A 16,722-nucleotide genomic window follows, 5' to 3' on the forward strand; every position below is an offset into this window, starting at 1 on the left:
AAATAGAAATGGAGATTTTCAATCTCCTCCTCGGAGATCTCGTGATTCGTCCACTAGGGTTGTCGAGGGACACCCTGCACCACTCCGGACCACGTTCGGGAGTCCACACCTCGCTCCTGGTTTCGCTGGTCATCGCTGCTGGAAGATCCCTTCTTCGGCCTGCCTCTGCAGTCCACCATCACTGCCGATCACCACCTGCTCGCTAGAAAGCGTCAAAATCGCGCGATTTCTAAAGCAGCACTACCCAGAGCAACTCGCCAACTTAACCTTTCTCCTTGCTTTTCTGTTTTGATGCATGGTTTGATGGGCGGTCTCTCCTCTGCTGAAAGAGTAAAAGGAGAAGGTTATCTTATTAGAATCAATACTTTATGAAATTAGCACCATTGCTTTGGCCATGAAACTTAAACTTTATAGTCCATTGCAGTAGTATATTTAGTTTTGCATGATGGGCGTGACTTCCCCCAGAGTCCGTGTCTTTGTCCCTACATTTTGTATCAAATTAGAAAATGAATGATAGCCCAAGGTTTTGTCAGGTGTATCAACAAACTGGACGTTAGTTATTCAAGTAAGACCTTATAATTAAGGCTATTCCAATGTTATGTCAGTATATATGACCGTATCTCTTTTCAAACTGTATCCCTCCGGACTCACATAAGTCCTCAACAAATCTTGGTTCGTTTTGCTTTTAAATATGCATTATCGCGTGCCCATACACAGATATAGAATCTAACTACTTCAACAACTCGCTGTTCTGTGGAAATATTTGTGTTTGAGATAATGTTTATAGTGAAAACGTGGCCTCTGAAGACCTTTCCTGGAAAGAATCCGCAATAGCGATAGAGACAACTGCTGCACAAAATCCCTCGAGGCAATCAGTTTGGTTCAATAGGATAACAGAGTATTTATCTTACAATCATACAATAGGTTTTATGGCTAAGCATACCTAAATTTTACAGGAGAAATAGCTTTATCCTAACAGAGGTTCTGCTTCAAAGCCATTTCACAACTATAAACAAGGAGCGAGAGAGAAACCAAGTGTAATCCCTTCAGTTACAGAACTCTCTACCGTGTTGGTAGTTGGAGACCAAAAGGTCATCCACGGGAGGAAACATCTTGAACTCTTCGTCGTCCATCTTCCAGAGCAGTTCAGAGCTGTATTCCCACATAGGAGATGGCATTGGAGGCCAGGAGGTATCACAAACTTCATTCTTACATTCCTCGAAGCTCAGCCCGCTGACTGCTTCAGGCGTTGCAATCTCATTCCAGATCTGATCCATGGAGTACCCCTTCACATCTTCCTCCTCCTCGTCGAACCCTGCAGTCATGCAGCAGCAAACACCAACCTCGTTAAGCTCGCGCTGTTCGAGCCCAACCTCTGGTGGTGGTTCACTTGGAGAGGGGGAATGATAGGCCAGCGACGACGATGACCACGAAGGAGAAATCGCGTCTCTCTTTCGCTCTTGAGCCTTCTTTCTCATATGAGTCCTCCAGTAGTTCTTGATCTCATTATCGGTGCGACCGGGGAGCTTTCGAGCTATCCTAGACCACCTGAAACCATCATCCAGATGAACAAGAAGCATACTAATGGATGACACATGCTATCAAGTTTGCTAATGGAACAGTAGTAGATGATGAGCTAGACGTAGTTACTAAACCTATTTCCCCAACGGGAATGGAGCTCGAGGATGAGGCGCTGTTCCTGAAGGGTCATGCGGCCGCGCTTGAGACCGGGGTGCAGGTAATTAACCCAGCGTAACCTGCAACTCTTGCCTGTTCTGTTGAGACCTACATACAACATTAAACCAGGCCGGGTTAAAGGGTAGCTTCCTCCACCCCCCCACCGCCAAAGTAAGCCTACTTGTAGCCCCCGCCACCCCTCAAACCTGAGACTTTGGCTATGAAATCCCAACGACGTTCACCGAATAAGCCCACAAAGCATACCAGTTGCTGGTCCTCCTGCTCCGTCCACGGGCCCTTTCGCGTCTCTTCTTTCACCGTCACCATCGTCGTCTTCCACTCCTATCTTTGCAGGGCCTTCGGAGCTCCTCCTCTTCCCACGCCCACTGCTTTGTTTCCAACTAAACGGCTTGCTTGCCTTTGTGTCCGCTCCTCTCTCATTTATAGCCTGGGCGAGCTGTGCCGTTTATGATCCTGGGTCCTACAATTTGCTCCTCTTTTGTTTTTCTTTAATTATTATTGTTTTGGCTTACGACATTTTGCACTAACTCAGAGGCATCTCCAGTGCACGTGATGCGACAGTAGCCTCCTTTTCAGCCTCAGTTTGCTTAGCAATGTACTAATCAATTGGTGCGTACGCATGACAGCCTTAAAATAAGTAACTACGATCCATTAGAACTTGGCTGCATGCTTCTGACTTCTGCGTCCTCTGCACCCTAAATGGCGGTAGGACATGAATCTATAATCGATTATCTAGCTAAATTAATAGCATGTCTTGGGATTATATCTTTTGTTCTGTTTAAGGTCATCCAAAGATTAATCATAAACCAAACTCATGGTCTCACAGGTATCCTTCTCTGCAGCCTCACAGGGACGTCGTTGGGTAGGACTCTGGAAGTGATCTGGTCTGCAGTTTGCGAGGTTTGTCACTTCGCATGGTTTTTCGCAGTTTGCTGTAATTAATCCACAAACAGTTCCCTACCTAGGATTTCGTCATTGTGTCATTTTTACTGAATAACATCCTCGACCAAATTCATCATCAAGGGCTCACCTGAGTACAGGTTTCTTTTTCTGAGAACAAAATATATGCGAAGTTTCATACAAAAACACTGTTCTCAGCACCTTCTGTTTTTAGGCTCCTATTTATATATCAGTAACATGGGTCTACGAATTTTCATCCAGAAGCATTCTTTTAAGCACCTTTCTCTCTTTACCTGCTATTGGTCAGCAGCATTAATTGTCTTTTTGATTGCAGTCAGCGGCACTGCCATCCATGACACTAGGTTAAAATAAAAATCGTGTGGGGATAAAGCTCCTATCATATATGTTACCACAGCATGATTATGCTTGGTGTCAAATACTAGATTGATATGAAAAGGAGGTTGGGGAACGCTGTTTTACACACAAGTGACACTATTTAAACAAACAAAGGCTGGGCACCTTCCAACAAGTCTTAACTGGAGCTTCTGGGAGGACATGGTAGTGCTTGACCCAGGAGGAAGCTGCCCATTAGAGGAAAAAAGATGGAACGTCCATTCATGGCAGACCATGTTATTGAAGTAAAGAAGTACTCTGGTATTAGGTGACAAGTCTCTCCTTCGACTGTTCCTTTGACCTTTTGGGGTGCGAACAGCAATGGCTGTTCTCCACGATCATCATGGGTACAGAGAAGAAATTTCTTGTCGTAGTGCTCCTTTCTCTGTAGTAGAAAAGCAGCTTCCTCGTCGGTCTAATATCATCATGTAGACATTTACCACTCAAGGTTCTATTTTATATTATTTTTGTTGCTGATACAGGTAAATTTTGTCTCCTGCCATGCACCGATTTCGCCAATATTATCCATAGCACGTATGCAGTATCAAGCTTCTATGTAAGATCTCGGAGACCTAATTCTGAACATAAATTAATATATTTTGGAGATGATATCACTCAATGGTTGATAAGCAACGTAAATAGAATTTGGACATGCTTAGTGCACGGGGGAGAGATTAATTCTGGCGTCACCAAAGTTGATCTAAAGATGTCACAATTGCAGAATAGGTATTAATGGTGACTCCATAAGAGTGTGGGGAGAGAGTCTGGCGTCACCAAAGTTGAACTAACGATGCTGTGCAAGCATTATAGGATTTAATGGCGAAGCACCCGTGGTTCTCTCTAAGCCACGAAGACAGCTTTGAAACTATCTTATCTAATGGTTTATCTGATCTCAAGAAGGTGCAAATTTAGTATTCATTTCCAGGGTGTGTGTGTGTGCACGCCAAGTTACACACTAGATAGTAGTGGGAGATGTTGTCTTGGTGATGTTGATACATTAGCCGGCATTATACGGTCTCCAACAGGCTCTCTGTTAAAGAGGTCAGCTTGGTTGCTAAAAAGACCTGTACCCCTATCTCTCCAAGGAAGTGCGACGTATAAAAAAAAAAGCTAACCCATCACGACGTGGAGGTCACCAATTTGTGGTTTCCCCACTTATTTTGACATAGGTAATTACTGGAGCTTTGCATCAAGGATAGAGATAAAAGTATGGGAAAAAAATGTATACGTACAACGGGCAAAGGTGAAAAATACTCCTCCCGAGTTAAAATAGGTATCAAGAATGAACTTTTACGCTGTCATTTCTCTCAGTTCCCTGTGGTTTGTCTGTCATCAATGGGCTGGAGGAAAACAAGGGGCACGAGGGGGATCGTAGCCCCTCTCTTGTCGGCGTGGCAGGTTGCACCATCTGGACCTTGGTCGGTGGATGGATAGATTTTGTATGTCAAAGGCCATCAAGTGCTTGTTTGATTCATGAGAGTCGCGGTAAATAGATGTGCAGGACAAGAGGAGTAAGTCCAATAGGTCAACTGAAACTCAGTGATTGATTTGATTGATTGATGGATGGATCGATGGATTGATTGATTTTTTTTTTTGGTGGAAATAAAAACACACCGATTTTGATGGTTGCATTATGGTTTTAGCCTAGAAAGATGTCAAATTTAAGCTCTAATTTATTCTCCTATATTTGGACTGGTTCACTATTTCTGTATGTGTCCCTAAGCTACCGTGGTCTGCTCTGGAGCTGATAGGGATGATGATTGATAAGAGTGGGTAGGCTAAGTTCCGGATCAGATTAGCTGCTAACTCTTTTTCTTCCCTTAAAATTGGTTGTTTCTGGGTGCCATTTAGAGCTGAGGAAGAGACTGGAACCAGATTCCAGATTGATGTGGAAGATAGCAGTTGCATTATTTTTATTTTAACTCTTTTTTGTAAGCAATAAATCTTCACTACCAAAAGTCAATTATAAAAATTTTACAGACAATTGTTGAAAATGAAAGGATTTCATGATGCACGTTGTCCAAGCTAGTTCATTTTTCTGTCATGGATCTTTGTAAACAAAACAGGAAGCAAAAGCACCGGAAGGCGAGACATCAGTTTTTTTTTTTTTTTTTTTTTTTTTTTTTGTTCCTGCAATTTTTCTTCTTTACTTGTAAAGTCGCGAGAACAAGATCAGCCTGAATTATTGTTCGCAAAAGGCTCTTAAGCCATTCAAGTAGGCCCATTTCGAGAAACCTGGGCTTGCAACAGTTAAATGGGACAGGCTTTTGAGCGTCCCAGATTGGGACCACAACTGGTTGTCAGTGTTGGTGACCAAGCTTTGGGCCTTTTTCCTGACCATTTTGACTGGGCAGGCCGAGCATGAGTCGGAGTCAGAAAGAAGTTCTGAAAGGCGACAGTGACTCACTCAGTTTCAGCGGAGAGTGGAGAAGAAAGTGGGACACCCTGATCCTCTTTTTTCTTTTTTTTTTTTTTTTTTTTTTTTTTTTTTGCTGAAAACGGGTATTTCATACAATACGTGTACGAATACATCCAAGAAAATCAAAATAAAGCAACTCGCGGAGCGCATGTGGCAGCTCCTCCTCCCCCGACCAAAGGGTATACCCTGAGTGATGAGCCGCATGGGCCGCCACCCAGTCGGCTGCCCCATTAGCTTCTCTAAATACATGTTGAGCCTGGAAGGCTCGCTCATCTCCCATCATGCTCCCTATGTCGCGGATCAAAGGGTGGTCTGTACCATCACCCGTCGCCCCCCTCCGAATCCATCCGATGACCGTGGTGGAGTCGCCCTCCAAAATGATCGACCTGGCTCGCAGGATCATCCTCGCATGGCGCACGCCCGCCCAGGCTGCTCGAAGCTCTGCCTCCGGAACCGACGTATCGAACAGCTGGCAGCCACCTGCTGCAACTACCCTGGAGTGCGGGCCTCGTATAACAAAGCCCGCACCACCCCGCGCACCGCCGTCCAACACCGACCCATCAAAATTGACCTTGAGGAAACTCGGGGGTGGGGGCTCCCAGGTGAAAAACACCATATGGTGGGCTGCCGAAGCAGAGGGGGGCCCCAGGTGTCCCGAGCTGTCAAAGGTCTGTCTGAAGAGGTGGTGGGTACAAACTCAAAGGCCTGAACACGAGCAAGCTCCGCAGCAAACCTCGGTGACACCCTGCGATCGCCGAGAGTACGAGCATTTCTTGCCAGCCAAATCTGGTGCGCTGTGCAAGTCGCTCTAATAGCCTCCTGACACGTCCCGGAACTGGGTAGCCCCTGTCGTATCCTGTGAAGGAACTATGGCCTGTCACTCCGGGCCTCCTGTGGGATCCCGGCCCACTGCCATGTCAATCTCGCCCATACACACTGAAAGAGCACATGGGGTAAGTGATTGTGATTGAAACTAACCTCTTCAAATTGCTCGCCTAGCCTTGAGTTGGTCTACCGACTCCACAGCCCCACACGCTCCACACTCTGCAGGACACCCTGATCTTTGAACAGATCAAGAATCCAAACATTGCAGTCATAATTCGCAGACACCATACCTATTACTGTATGACACAGCTGTGGAATCTGATGCTGGATCAAGAAAGCATCAACAGCAGCATATGAAGTAAAATGCAACAATAAGCAAGATTGGTGACTACAATGTGATCCTGATTTAAGATTGTTAACCATGCAGGCCCACACACATGCACGTACACGCGCGGAGACAAACACGTGCCGAGGGAGAGAGAGCGAGGGAGATGAAGCAAAATAGGTGCTTTTAATTAGCGTGCAATGGTGTCTAACAAAATGCGCATTAAAAGGTGGTTGATTTGTTGATGTTAGAATGCATTTTGCATCATAATAGAGAATCATTTAATTTTATGAGAAATACGATAATCTTTTCAAACAATGTTGCTGCAATCTTGTACACAATTAGTGACATAAGCATTTCAAAGCTGGAAACTGTAGAGAAGAGTGGAGCACTGCCCAAATCAGATGGCTCGACAACTAATCTTAGGCTCTGGCAATTTAATAATACACAGAAGTTGCAATAATTTCAAATATCTCATCAATAGTTGGGTCATTCCAAACTTCTATTTCATGCAATGGGTTGAAAGCTCAAGTTGTGAGACCGGTCCGGCCCAAGCTTGACCCAAGAATGGAGCTTAGCAAAGTTACAACTGGGCCCCCATATATTTTTAGTACATATGCACTCGCATGCACAGACTTTATGCCTTTTTTTTCTTTTTTTGATGATATCTCAAATGACAGCAATTTGTAACGTCACTCTTGCTGTTATCACTTTCATTGTTTCGGAGCCGCCTTCTGCTACATTTATACTCATGTAATGGGAAACTGTTTCAATATTTATAAAGCCAATGTAGATGTTAAACTGCATTTATATACTCTCTCTTTGTTTATTTTTTAAGGTACAATGGCAACTTACACTCAACGAGTATGAATGCGGCCAATAAAATCATAAAACAAAAGACTATATAAATCTTCCGGTAACAACGCATAGCCCAGTCTTTGAGAAATGGAAATGGAAAACTCTAGTTAAAATGCAGCCACCTTATGTTCCTCATAAGCAATGCTTGTGCTTCGAGCTAGTGATATATTTATATTTAACTACAGATATTTGAGTAGCAGACAATTATGCAATCATATCATTTCATTACAATAGCTGCTATATAGTGCAAATACTCAAAGCCTTCTGATATATAAACTGGTATCTGAATACAACTGTATTTTAAAAACTCTAATCATTATTTTTCATTATAGCAATTGTTAATATAGATAATATTTTATTCTCAAGTGTGGGAAGTTTGGAGTGACTGCGTAAATGACGACAGCTGCTTACACTATAATGATGCACTTTTGGGCTGTCCAACTCACGGGTTCTGCGACACGCTCATATTTTGGGCTGCCGACCGTTTGGTTGACCAGCTGTCCTCAAGGCCTCTTCCCCTCAAGGCCCCCAAGAATCTAACAGTAACGCCAAAAGGTCCCCCCCAAAACAAACGAGGATATATTTTGTTTTAAATTTTTAATAGAGACTTGAATAAGATAACGGGGGACCCCACCTAATTACTAACATTTATCTTAAAATCCCAATCTTCATGCCAGCTCAAGATTGTTTTTTTTAATCTCCCCCCTTAGACTCCATGTGTAGTGTGATATTACCAAATAACATGCTTATTTTTTTATTGTTTCTTATTATAAAATAAGAAAAATAAATTTTAAAATAAATGGATTACAAAAAACGTTGCCCTTAGCTATAAAAATTTTTGACTGTTCTTTATTGTTCTGTCACTCATCTATGATCATGCCTTGATGCATTGATCAATCTCGACGATTGAATGGAAAATATAAAATATAAAATCCAATGTATCTGTTGCTTATTCAATTTTTACCGTTACTTGGTTGGTTCATGTGTAAAAAAATATAAAATATATAAATAAATTTATATCTAAGTTTTTGGGATAAGCAATAATTTTAACATCATAAATAGTGTAAAATTGACTCCAGAACTTGGATAGGATGTGAACTTAGATTCTAGAATATATTTTAGATTAACTAACTTGTTACTGTGATCCCATGGGCTCGTTTTGCTGGTTTCCTGCTGTCCGCAGAATCCCTGTTGGAATCCCAGCAGATCCACGCTCCTCTCAAGCTCTCCGCTTCCCTCTTCTCTACTCACCACCATCTACTCTTCTCTAATCCTCTGTTTGACCTTAAACCTTTACTCTCCCCTGTTTCCTCTTCTATAATCCTCTGTTTAAGCCGTTAATTTTCGAAGGCGATGGCGGTCTCTTCGAGTGGAAGAGGCGAGCTTTCGGAGCAGTGGAAGAAGCGAGAGACGAATCCGGAGAGGACGAAGGTCTGGGCGGAGCCGAAGCCGAAGACGTCCGGCAGGAAAGTCTCGGTGGTCTACTACCTCGCCAGAGACGGCCATTTGGAGCCCCCTCACTTCATGGATGTCCCGCTCTCGTCCGCCGAGGGGCTCTATCTCAGAGGTATGAGATCAGAAAACGGGAAAAAAGGCCCCTTTTCCTTTTGTTCTTTCCAATGGCCATCTCATTTCTATTTGTTGTTCCAATTCTAGATGTCATCAATCGTCTCGATATTCTCAGAGGAAGAGGGATGGCTGCCATGTACTCGTGGTCTTCCAAACGGTGAACTCCATATTACGTCTCTGCTTCTTCTTTCATTGTAGAATTTAAGAAACGCCAAAGACACCCTTTTGCCATTCGATGCTGATTCGAGTCCGAAAAGCCCTAAAGAACTCAACTTTTCCCGTTTTAGTTTGTACTTGAATCCAACCAACTATGAAGCACGAAATTTTTGCCAGTTTTTATGCTGATTCGAATCCAATCAACCTTAAAAGTTCTTACCTTTTTGCCGAATTTCGCTTCAGGAGCTATAAGAACGGATTTGTGTGGCACGATCTCTCCGAAGACGACTTCATCTACCCGGTTCACGGCCAAGAGTACATTCTCAAAGGATCGGAGCTCCCCCACCTCGGCAACCCTTCTAACTCTCAGGAATTCCTCGCTGCCTCTTCTTCCAACTCCGAGAAGCCTCCCGAAATCCCCAATTCCGTCCGAGGCGATTCCAACTTCCCCGTTTCAAGAAGAAAGAAGACGTCTTGTAATTCTCGCGATCAAAAAGAGTTCACGGCCTGCAAGAGCGAAGCGGCGCCGGATCCCACCGTCAAATTCTCCGACGCCTCGACCCAGACCGACGACCCGCGACACAGGCGGCGAGCTCCCGTCGGAGAGGAAAGACGAGAGACGATTCCGAATGTCGAAGCGACGGATATCGTCACGGGCGAGATCTCGCCTCTGACGTCCCCCTCCAGCCCTGAGACGCTGGAAGCGCTGATCAAAGCCGAAGGCCGGATCGTGGCGATACGCCCGGAGTATCGCGAAATCCCCAATTGCGTCCGAGGCGATTGCAATTTCCCCGTTTCAAGAAGAAAGAAGACGTCTTGTAATTCTCGCGATCAAAAAGAGTTCACGGCCTGCAAGAGCGAACCGGCGCCGGATCCCGCCGTCAAATTCTCCGACGCCTCGACCCAGACCGATGACCCGCGACACAGGCGGCGAGCTCCCGTCGGAGAGGAAAGACGAGAGACGATTCCGAATGTCGAAGCGACGGATATCGTCACGGACGAGATCTCTCCTCCGACGTCCCCCTCCAGCCCTGAGACGCTGGAAGCGCTGATCAAAGCCGACGGCCGGATCGTGGCGATACGCCCGGAGTATCGCCATCGAACGGTAGGCGCCTGCTCGAACGGCAGGGCGAGGGCGTCGGCGTCGGGAGTCCTGACGCATCTGATCGCGTGCGGCTCGATCTCAGTGAAGGACCCGGGGATCTCGCTGGTGTCGCAGTACAGGGGAAGACTGCCGCGGGCGAAGACCGAAAAGGGGACGAAGGAGATTGAGGAGGCTTCACGGGGAATGCCTCCTAGTATTTGGGCAACTGGATTGGAGGATATGGAGTAGTTTATTGGGAGTTTGATTGAAACCAGGAAGCTAGCTGGGGAGTGATGGTGAGGGAGAATTCCCCAGCCATTCCCCACCTTGAAGTGGTCGTCTTCCTGCAATGCTGCTATGGTGAAGTGAATGTTTCTACCATGAGACCAGAGAATAAGATATCTCTAGCTCTCATTTTGAAGACCCAAAAAAAATTCGATCTTCCTACGAGAGGACACAGCGGAAAGACATTTTTTGCATGAATCACAGATGGAATAAGCGGGGCCGGTCATAAAATTAAAAACAAGGTGAGCTGAAAGCCGTGAGATTTGCTCTAAATTTATTTGCAATGCCCCGGTGCCTCAACATGGTAAGAGTTAGCCTCTTGGACATTCTGGTTGATATAAATATCATTGTTTTTTGTGGTAGATACATTTGTGAGTGAACAAATATGCTCCTATGCTTATATTGATATGTTTATTGATAATTTAAAAGATGAAAAATTTTAATACTGCTAGTGTTTTAAAATGCAATGTATAATGCTGCATATGTGTTTGTATATCCGTACGTGGCCCCTTGACTACACTCTATAGTCTATTGTCTATGTACAATTATTATATACAGCCATAGCATATATAGGCGAAAAATGACAATCTTCTTATCGTTATGTGGATTCTTGAGCCACATATGCAGCCCTAGGCTCATATAGGCCCATGCAGGTGAAGCAGTAAGCTGATATTTAGGTTTGATTTGGATATAAGATAGAGATATTATGGATATTCATAATGTTAAAATAATGATCATATTATCATCGCTATTATTAGGTATTAGGCACGAAGCAACAAATACTAATCATTAGTTGTCATTGTCATCAACCTTGTGATTATCCATCTAAAACATATTACTGTCAATCCGTCATCATTATTTTTATATTAATTATTATATATAATATATAATAATAATAATTACATTTAGTATTCTATATATATCTTTAAATAGTTAAAAAAATAGTAACTGTATATGCTTCCATATATGGTCAGCATACTGTATATTTACTGTATACCATCCACATTGCAACCACTTTTTAAAACACCAAATACCACATATACACAAATTACACATATTTTTTTATTAGTTGTTGATTTTTGTTCTGCTGAATTTCATTTATTGATGAAATCGTAGTTTCTTCCCGAAATTTTGTGAACAGGAGATTAAGAATGGAACCCAGGAAATTGAGGACGGCCATTCTAGACCAGAAAATCCAAGACAAGGAAAGGAGGTAACTCGCCCATCCCACGCGGTACATGGAGGAGCGTAGGGATCGATGGTTAACCACCCTAGAACTAGAAATAGAGAGATATTGTGTGAGAGAGAAAGAAACAGCATATCCCCTTGTAGAGAGGACAGCAATGATTTATTCTGCCCTGTATGCGTATGAAAGAGGTTTATGTTTCCCTAGTTTTCCAAATGGTATTCTTTAATTAGTTCCTGTGTCCCTTCCCTATGACGTGGATATATGTGTCTGTAAAGGATTTCAGGGATGCGTTCAAATTTTTTTGAAATCCGCCTTCCTTCAAGCCATTCCTGTGGTTCTACAGAGTTGGTCTATATCAGAAGAGCTTTTGACAGCTTGGAATATTTAGAGTTTCTACTCTGCCCAGACAGCACCCTGTAAAGTATTTTTTATCTGGAAGCCTCCACCCTCCAGTTTTCTTAAGATCAACTTTGATGGATCTATTTTGCATGAAGACACGAGTGAAGGTGTGGGTTTCGTTATTAGAGACTCGGACTTAAGGATTGTGGCAGCAGGCGGCAGTTAATTATTCAACATCATGGTCTCTAGTTCGAAGTTGAAGGCTGCCTGGGCGGGTCTTCGACATGCCCGGTATGTGCTTCTAGCTAGTTCAATCATCCTGAAGGATGACTCGGCCACAGTCATCAGTTGGATCCAGAAAGGTTTGGTGTTTGCCAACTGCGTCCACCCCTTATTTCGAGATATCATGACAATGATGAGGGATGGAGAAGTCGCTCAAGCTAAATATGTATTTAGAGAAGCTTACAGGATTGCGGATTGGGTGACCGCCTATATGGCTAACCATGTTGGTAGCACTTTGTGAGCTGGAGATGGAGAGCTGTCTCGGAAGCTCCACGATATTCTGTGTTTTTAATTTTATTAGATATATTCATGCAAATAATGTATGAAGTACTTTTAACGTAACATAAAATAAAATAAAATAAAATAAAACTTAAAAACACCAACTCGCTTACTCTGGTTTCGTTTATCGCACCTTGGCTTTGGCCATAATCGAGCTCATAGCTTATAGAGTGGTGGCTTGGATGGACCATATCGTAGCACGGTCTACCATATTCTGTTGGATCTTTTCAGAGGAATCACGTGGGTGGCGCAAAAAGTAATGCAAATTGGGTTGTCATGACAGCCTGCATTGCTCGGATCACTCCTCACCTACGCAACCGAACTTCCTCAATTTGGTTCCTTCGGCGAGGAGGCGTCGAAGAAGCAAGCCAGTTCCACGGCCGCCGATTCTCCTTCTTCTTCTTCATCACCAGGAATTGATTCAATTGCTATTTCCAAAAAGAAGAATGCTCATACGGGAAAGTGAACTCCTGGGTCTGGAACCAGGGGGGTTGCTCCGAGAAATCCTTTCTTTCTCGTCCACTCCAGGGGCCGAGGTAGACAGCGCAGTGGTGGCTGTGGTGGCATGTCTAGTCGATGGAGTGGAGCCTCCCAGCTTGGAGGCCTTTAGGATCTGCATAAGCTGTGCCAAAGAAAGACACTGAGGGCCCATGTGCTGAAGGAAGAACTGCAGGGACTGGAGTGGCTGCGACATCATCGAACATCTCAATAGTATTAGACCCAGAAGGAAAGCCCGGCCAGAACCACACGTGCAAGTTTCCCTGCATGTGGCTCGTCCGTGAGGTAAAAAAAGCAGTCACTAGTATGGGAGCTTACAAGGCGCCGGGCCACCATTTGAAAGACGAGAGAACGAATTCCAGTTGGTTGATTTGCACCGTCACACGTAAGAGAACTAAGTTGGCTGACTTGCACCAGTTCTAAGGTTCTAAGGTCAGGAATTGGTGGATATTGCAGGGAAGAACTAAATTTTTGTTGTCTGCAAATGTTATCCAAACCACCTCAAAGATGTATACTAGGCAGGTATTGCCTTCAAGATCGGAGCTCCGAGCTTAGAGATCGAGGTTGGACAAGCTCCGAGCTTAGAGATCGAGGTTGGACAAGCTCCGAGCTGAAGAAGTTGGCTGGCGATGGTAGTGGCTGTGGCTGTGGTCGCATGAAGAAGCTTGCTTGGTGCTCGCTCAAACTGAAAACAAAAAAAAAATTCAATTGCTGGAATTTGTGTGGGGAAAAACTTCCGATATTTAAGTCGGATAGAAATTCTAAAGGTAACAACTTGAAAGAGTAATTGTAACTGAGACGAGGTCCCCCGAATGCTATTTATAAAGGGCAAGGATTGGTCCCTGTTATCGAGTAAGCCAGACGTATGGCTCAACTACTCAGCAACCATCCGAGTATCAACACATGTCGGCTTAACCGCACATGATCGTGACCAAGCTGTGACCATCGTTCGTTCAAGAGAATTTAACTAGCTTAATTTGTGATGCCTTTAAGGCTACATGGTGAACTTCCACTGGCCGACCTGATCATGTCGGCAAAATGAAAGATCGAAGGTTTCTCACTATCTATCTTGAAATGAGCACTGACTACGAGCAAGCGCACGTAAGGGGCCCATGCTTGTAGGTTTGTGAAGTCGCTTTTAATTCCTCAACCTCTAACCAAGCACTGGCTATCCTTTTGACGCATCCTATGTTTATGTCATCATCTCTCAATCCAAAAGTTCTAACACGGATAATCTGTCCCATGCTTGCTATAATTATCGATCGGGTACCTCGTTTGCTTCCAAAATCAAGTCTGTACCTCCACTACAGCATCTTTCCTTGATAGAATATATATATAACTTGCACTGGAATTTTGATGTGGGTAAAGTAGATTGATAACCTTGTTTCATTCGTTACCTTCTGGTGAAATTTTCATCCAGATGCTGAATTTTGCCAAATTTTAACAGACCTATTGTACAGGTCATCTGAAAAAGATTTGAGTTTACTTCAGTAGAAATTTCAGGAGTGGTTTGTACTTTCTACCCTGATATTGCTAATGCTTTAAAAATTGTTCGTCTTTTTCCGAATCGCCGGTATTAAATTCTGGACCACAAAGTTTTGGGAAAGAGAGGAGACTCTGATAAATCTTCAAAGGCAAACCAACAAGGCCAAAAATTAATAAAAACAGAAGCGCATATAAAATTACACGTGCAAGTGTGGCCAGCTATGCACGGGAACCGTGCAAACGGTTCATGGAACGTTTAATCATGATTAAACGGTTCATGACTAATCATGAATTTTGTAGATTAAAATATCTGTAGAATTAGAAAATGCCAAGAGAAGATTTGACAAGATGAATGAAGCTACGAGGAGGAAGAGAAAAAACAAAGAATCAAAAAATTTAACTAATCACAGGCCAAATCAGCTAACTTATAATAAGGAAGTTCCAGAAGAGAGAACCAGACACAATATATATACACATGGACTACACGAATAACTCAAGCAAGACGCCACGAGATCTCTCTCTTGAGCAACCGTTCTCTAAAGGAATCGCGTTGAACTCCAGCATGGATTTCTCCAATCCAGCTTTGGTCTCCGGAAAAGACTCACTCGAGGGCTTATGTCGCCGCATATGACCGCCCAGAGCCTGGCCCATGGAGAAGCTCTGGCCACAGATGGAGCACTCATGGGATGTTGGCTTCAACCTCGAGCCCTGCATCAGATCAAGCCCAAGGCCTTGGAGTCTTGGTCGCTTGTGGCCGGTCCGATGTCCTCCGAGCGCTTGGTACGTCGGAAACCGGCGACTGCATGTCTTGCACTCGAACATACCATCCTCTGTCTTTGTCCTCCTGTAGATCTTCTCAGGCGTACCTCCACGAGAGAGTGATAACAAGAGGTTGGCCGTCTTCATGGTCTCCATCTCTCCCTCCTCTTCTGCTCTCAAACGCTTCATATTAAGCTCTAAGCCTTGGACTGCAAGCTATATCCAAATAGCAATGCTGCAAAGCTGTATGTATTGAGAGGTCTGGAACTCCAGATATATATAGGCTGGCTTTAACCGACGTAAGCCATATCGCGTTCGCATTATGTTCCAATTGCATCTTGGAAAGTTGAAAAACAAGTGGGGCTGTTTCGCAAGCAGAGTTTGTCACGTATACATTTATATTGGTGGGACCCACACGTTCCCGTGTGGATAAGTTTGATGAGTTGGAATGCGAAGTGGTGGAAACTTCCGTTGCCTCGCTGAATCTAGACCGATCGAGGTCTGTCGTGTTAAGGAATCGAACGGGAATTGCTTCGCACCGAAGACAACGCGGCATAGACTACGTACAGTGGCGGTACTAGGATTCTAGTGTCGTGTGCCGCTTAGTTAAACGCGGTTGGACTGGACCCATCGTGGTCGCCTCCTTGTGAGTGAAGGCTGTGAAGCTGGCGGCGGCTAACGCAGCAGAAGGTAGTCCACTAGAATCGATAGGAGTTGCCAAGATGCCGAGGAGGAAATAAAAGAGCAAGAGATGGAAAAATTGGAGTTCTTTTTGGTTGGACCAGGTCCCCATTTCAGCCGTATATCACTAACGAGAGCAATACAAACGTGGTTGTGCGTGATACTTCCAGTGGTCGTAAATATGATAATACTATTTTTTTAGAAGTTTTTTATATATATTTTTTTATATTTTCTGAAGTATATTAACTTTCAACTATGTTTAAAAGTGTAAATGTAATCGTATTTGACAATATAAATATTTGCTATTTCTATATGTATTACATGTGTTATTATATGATTTCTGCTATGTGTTTGGTGTATATGACTTCCGTTTGGCTTTTGTTGTTATAGATATTTGGCGTATATATTTGTATACAAAGTTTTATTTTTTTTAAAAAAAATAATATACACTTACGATGCTAAAATGTGCCGTTAAAATATACCTTAGAGATGTTAATTTACGTCGATAATTAGTGATGCAAATAAACGTCGCTAATATAAGACACTTTAGCGCCGATGCTATTTAAATGCATCGGCAATTGGTGACACTTATGAACGCCATTTGTTATAACTCATGACACGAATTAAAAAAAATTGTAAAATTATTTTTCTACGACGGCATTATTGACGCTTTTGCGATGCTTTAGAAAATATTAGAA

The 16,722-nt window shown here is 43.5% G+C and overlaps 2 protein-coding genes across 5 annotated transcripts; one reads left to right on the forward strand and one right to left on the reverse strand.

Moving 5' to 3' along the window:
* Positions 1 to 784: 784 nt before the first annotated feature.
* Positions 785 to 2,087, reverse strand: LOC103696506 (myb-related protein MYBAS2-like). Of its 2 annotated transcripts, none has more exons than XM_039132453.1 (3): positions 1,942 to 2,087; positions 1,656 to 1,785; positions 785 to 1,548 (listed from the first exon to the last, which is right to left on the reverse strand). In XM_039132453.1, the coding sequence occupies exons 2-3, from the start codon at positions 1,709 to 1,711 to the stop codon at positions 1,047 to 1,049; spliced, it is 558 nt and encodes a 185-aa protein (XP_038988381.1). In that variant the 5' UTR covers positions 1,712 to 1,785; positions 1,942 to 2,087; the 3' UTR covers positions 785 to 1,046. The 2 variants fall into 2 exon arrangements, with proteins under 2 accessions (XP_038988381.1, XP_008776389.2); XM_008778167.2 differs by having other exon boundaries at positions 1,884 to 2,081.
* Positions 2,088 to 8,417: 6,330 nt separating this feature from the next.
* Positions 8,418 to 11,973, forward strand: LOC103696515. 3 transcript variants are annotated; one of them, XR_005514382.1, is made up of 4 exons: positions 8,418 to 8,985; positions 9,075 to 9,144; positions 9,387 to 10,816; positions 11,654 to 11,973. XR_005514382.1 is itself a non-coding variant. In XM_008778176.4 (3 exons), exons 1-3 carry the CDS (start codon positions 8,772 to 8,774, stop codon positions 10,474 to 10,476), a joined length of 1,374 nt encoding a protein of 457 aa, XP_008776398.2. In that variant the 5' UTR covers positions 8,418 to 8,771; the 3' UTR covers positions 10,477 to 11,927. The 3 variants fall into 3 exon arrangements, 1 of the variants encoding a protein (XP_008776398.2); XR_005514383.1 differs by having other exon boundaries at positions 9,387 to 10,754; XM_008778176.4 differs by having other exon boundaries at positions 9,387 to 11,927.
* Positions 11,974 to 16,722: the final 4,749 nt, after the last annotated feature.

This window comes from Phoenix dactylifera, chromosome 12, assembly GCF_009389715.1.
Source record: "Phoenix dactylifera cultivar Barhee BC4 chromosome 12, palm_55x_up_171113_PBpolish2nd_filt_p, whole genome shotgun sequence".
Taxonomy (NCBI): domain Eukaryota; kingdom Viridiplantae; phylum Streptophyta; class Magnoliopsida; order Arecales; family Arecaceae; genus Phoenix; species Phoenix dactylifera.

Excerpts from the sequence above, each read along its gene's own strand:
- LOC103696515 (XM_008778176.4), top strand. The coding sequence starts at position 8,772 with ATGGCGGTCTCTTCGAGTGGAAGAGGCGAGCTTTCGGAGCAGTGGAAG. Across the intron at positions 8,986-9,074 it reads CGAGGGGCTCTATCTCAGAG|ATGTCATCAATCGTCTCGAT; the intron begins GTATGAGATCAG and ends TTCCAATTCTAG. Across the intron at positions 9,145-9,386 it reads TACTCGTGGTCTTCCAAACG|GAGCTATAAGAACGGATTTG; the intron begins GTGAACTCCATA and ends ATTTCGCTTCAG.
- LOC103696506 (XM_008778167.2), bottom strand. The coding sequence starts at position 2,004 with ATGGTGACGGTGAAAGAAGAGACGCGAAAGGGCCCGTGGACGGAGCAG. Across the intron at positions 1,786-1,883 it reads TTTCATAGCCAAAGTCTCAG|GTCTCAACAGAACAGGCAAG; the intron begins GTTTGAGGGGTG and ends TGTTGTATGTAG. Across the intron at positions 1,549-1,655 it reads CATTCCCGTTGGGGAAATAG|GTGGTCTAGGATAGCTCGAA; the intron begins GTTTAGTAACTA and ends TGATGGTTTCAG.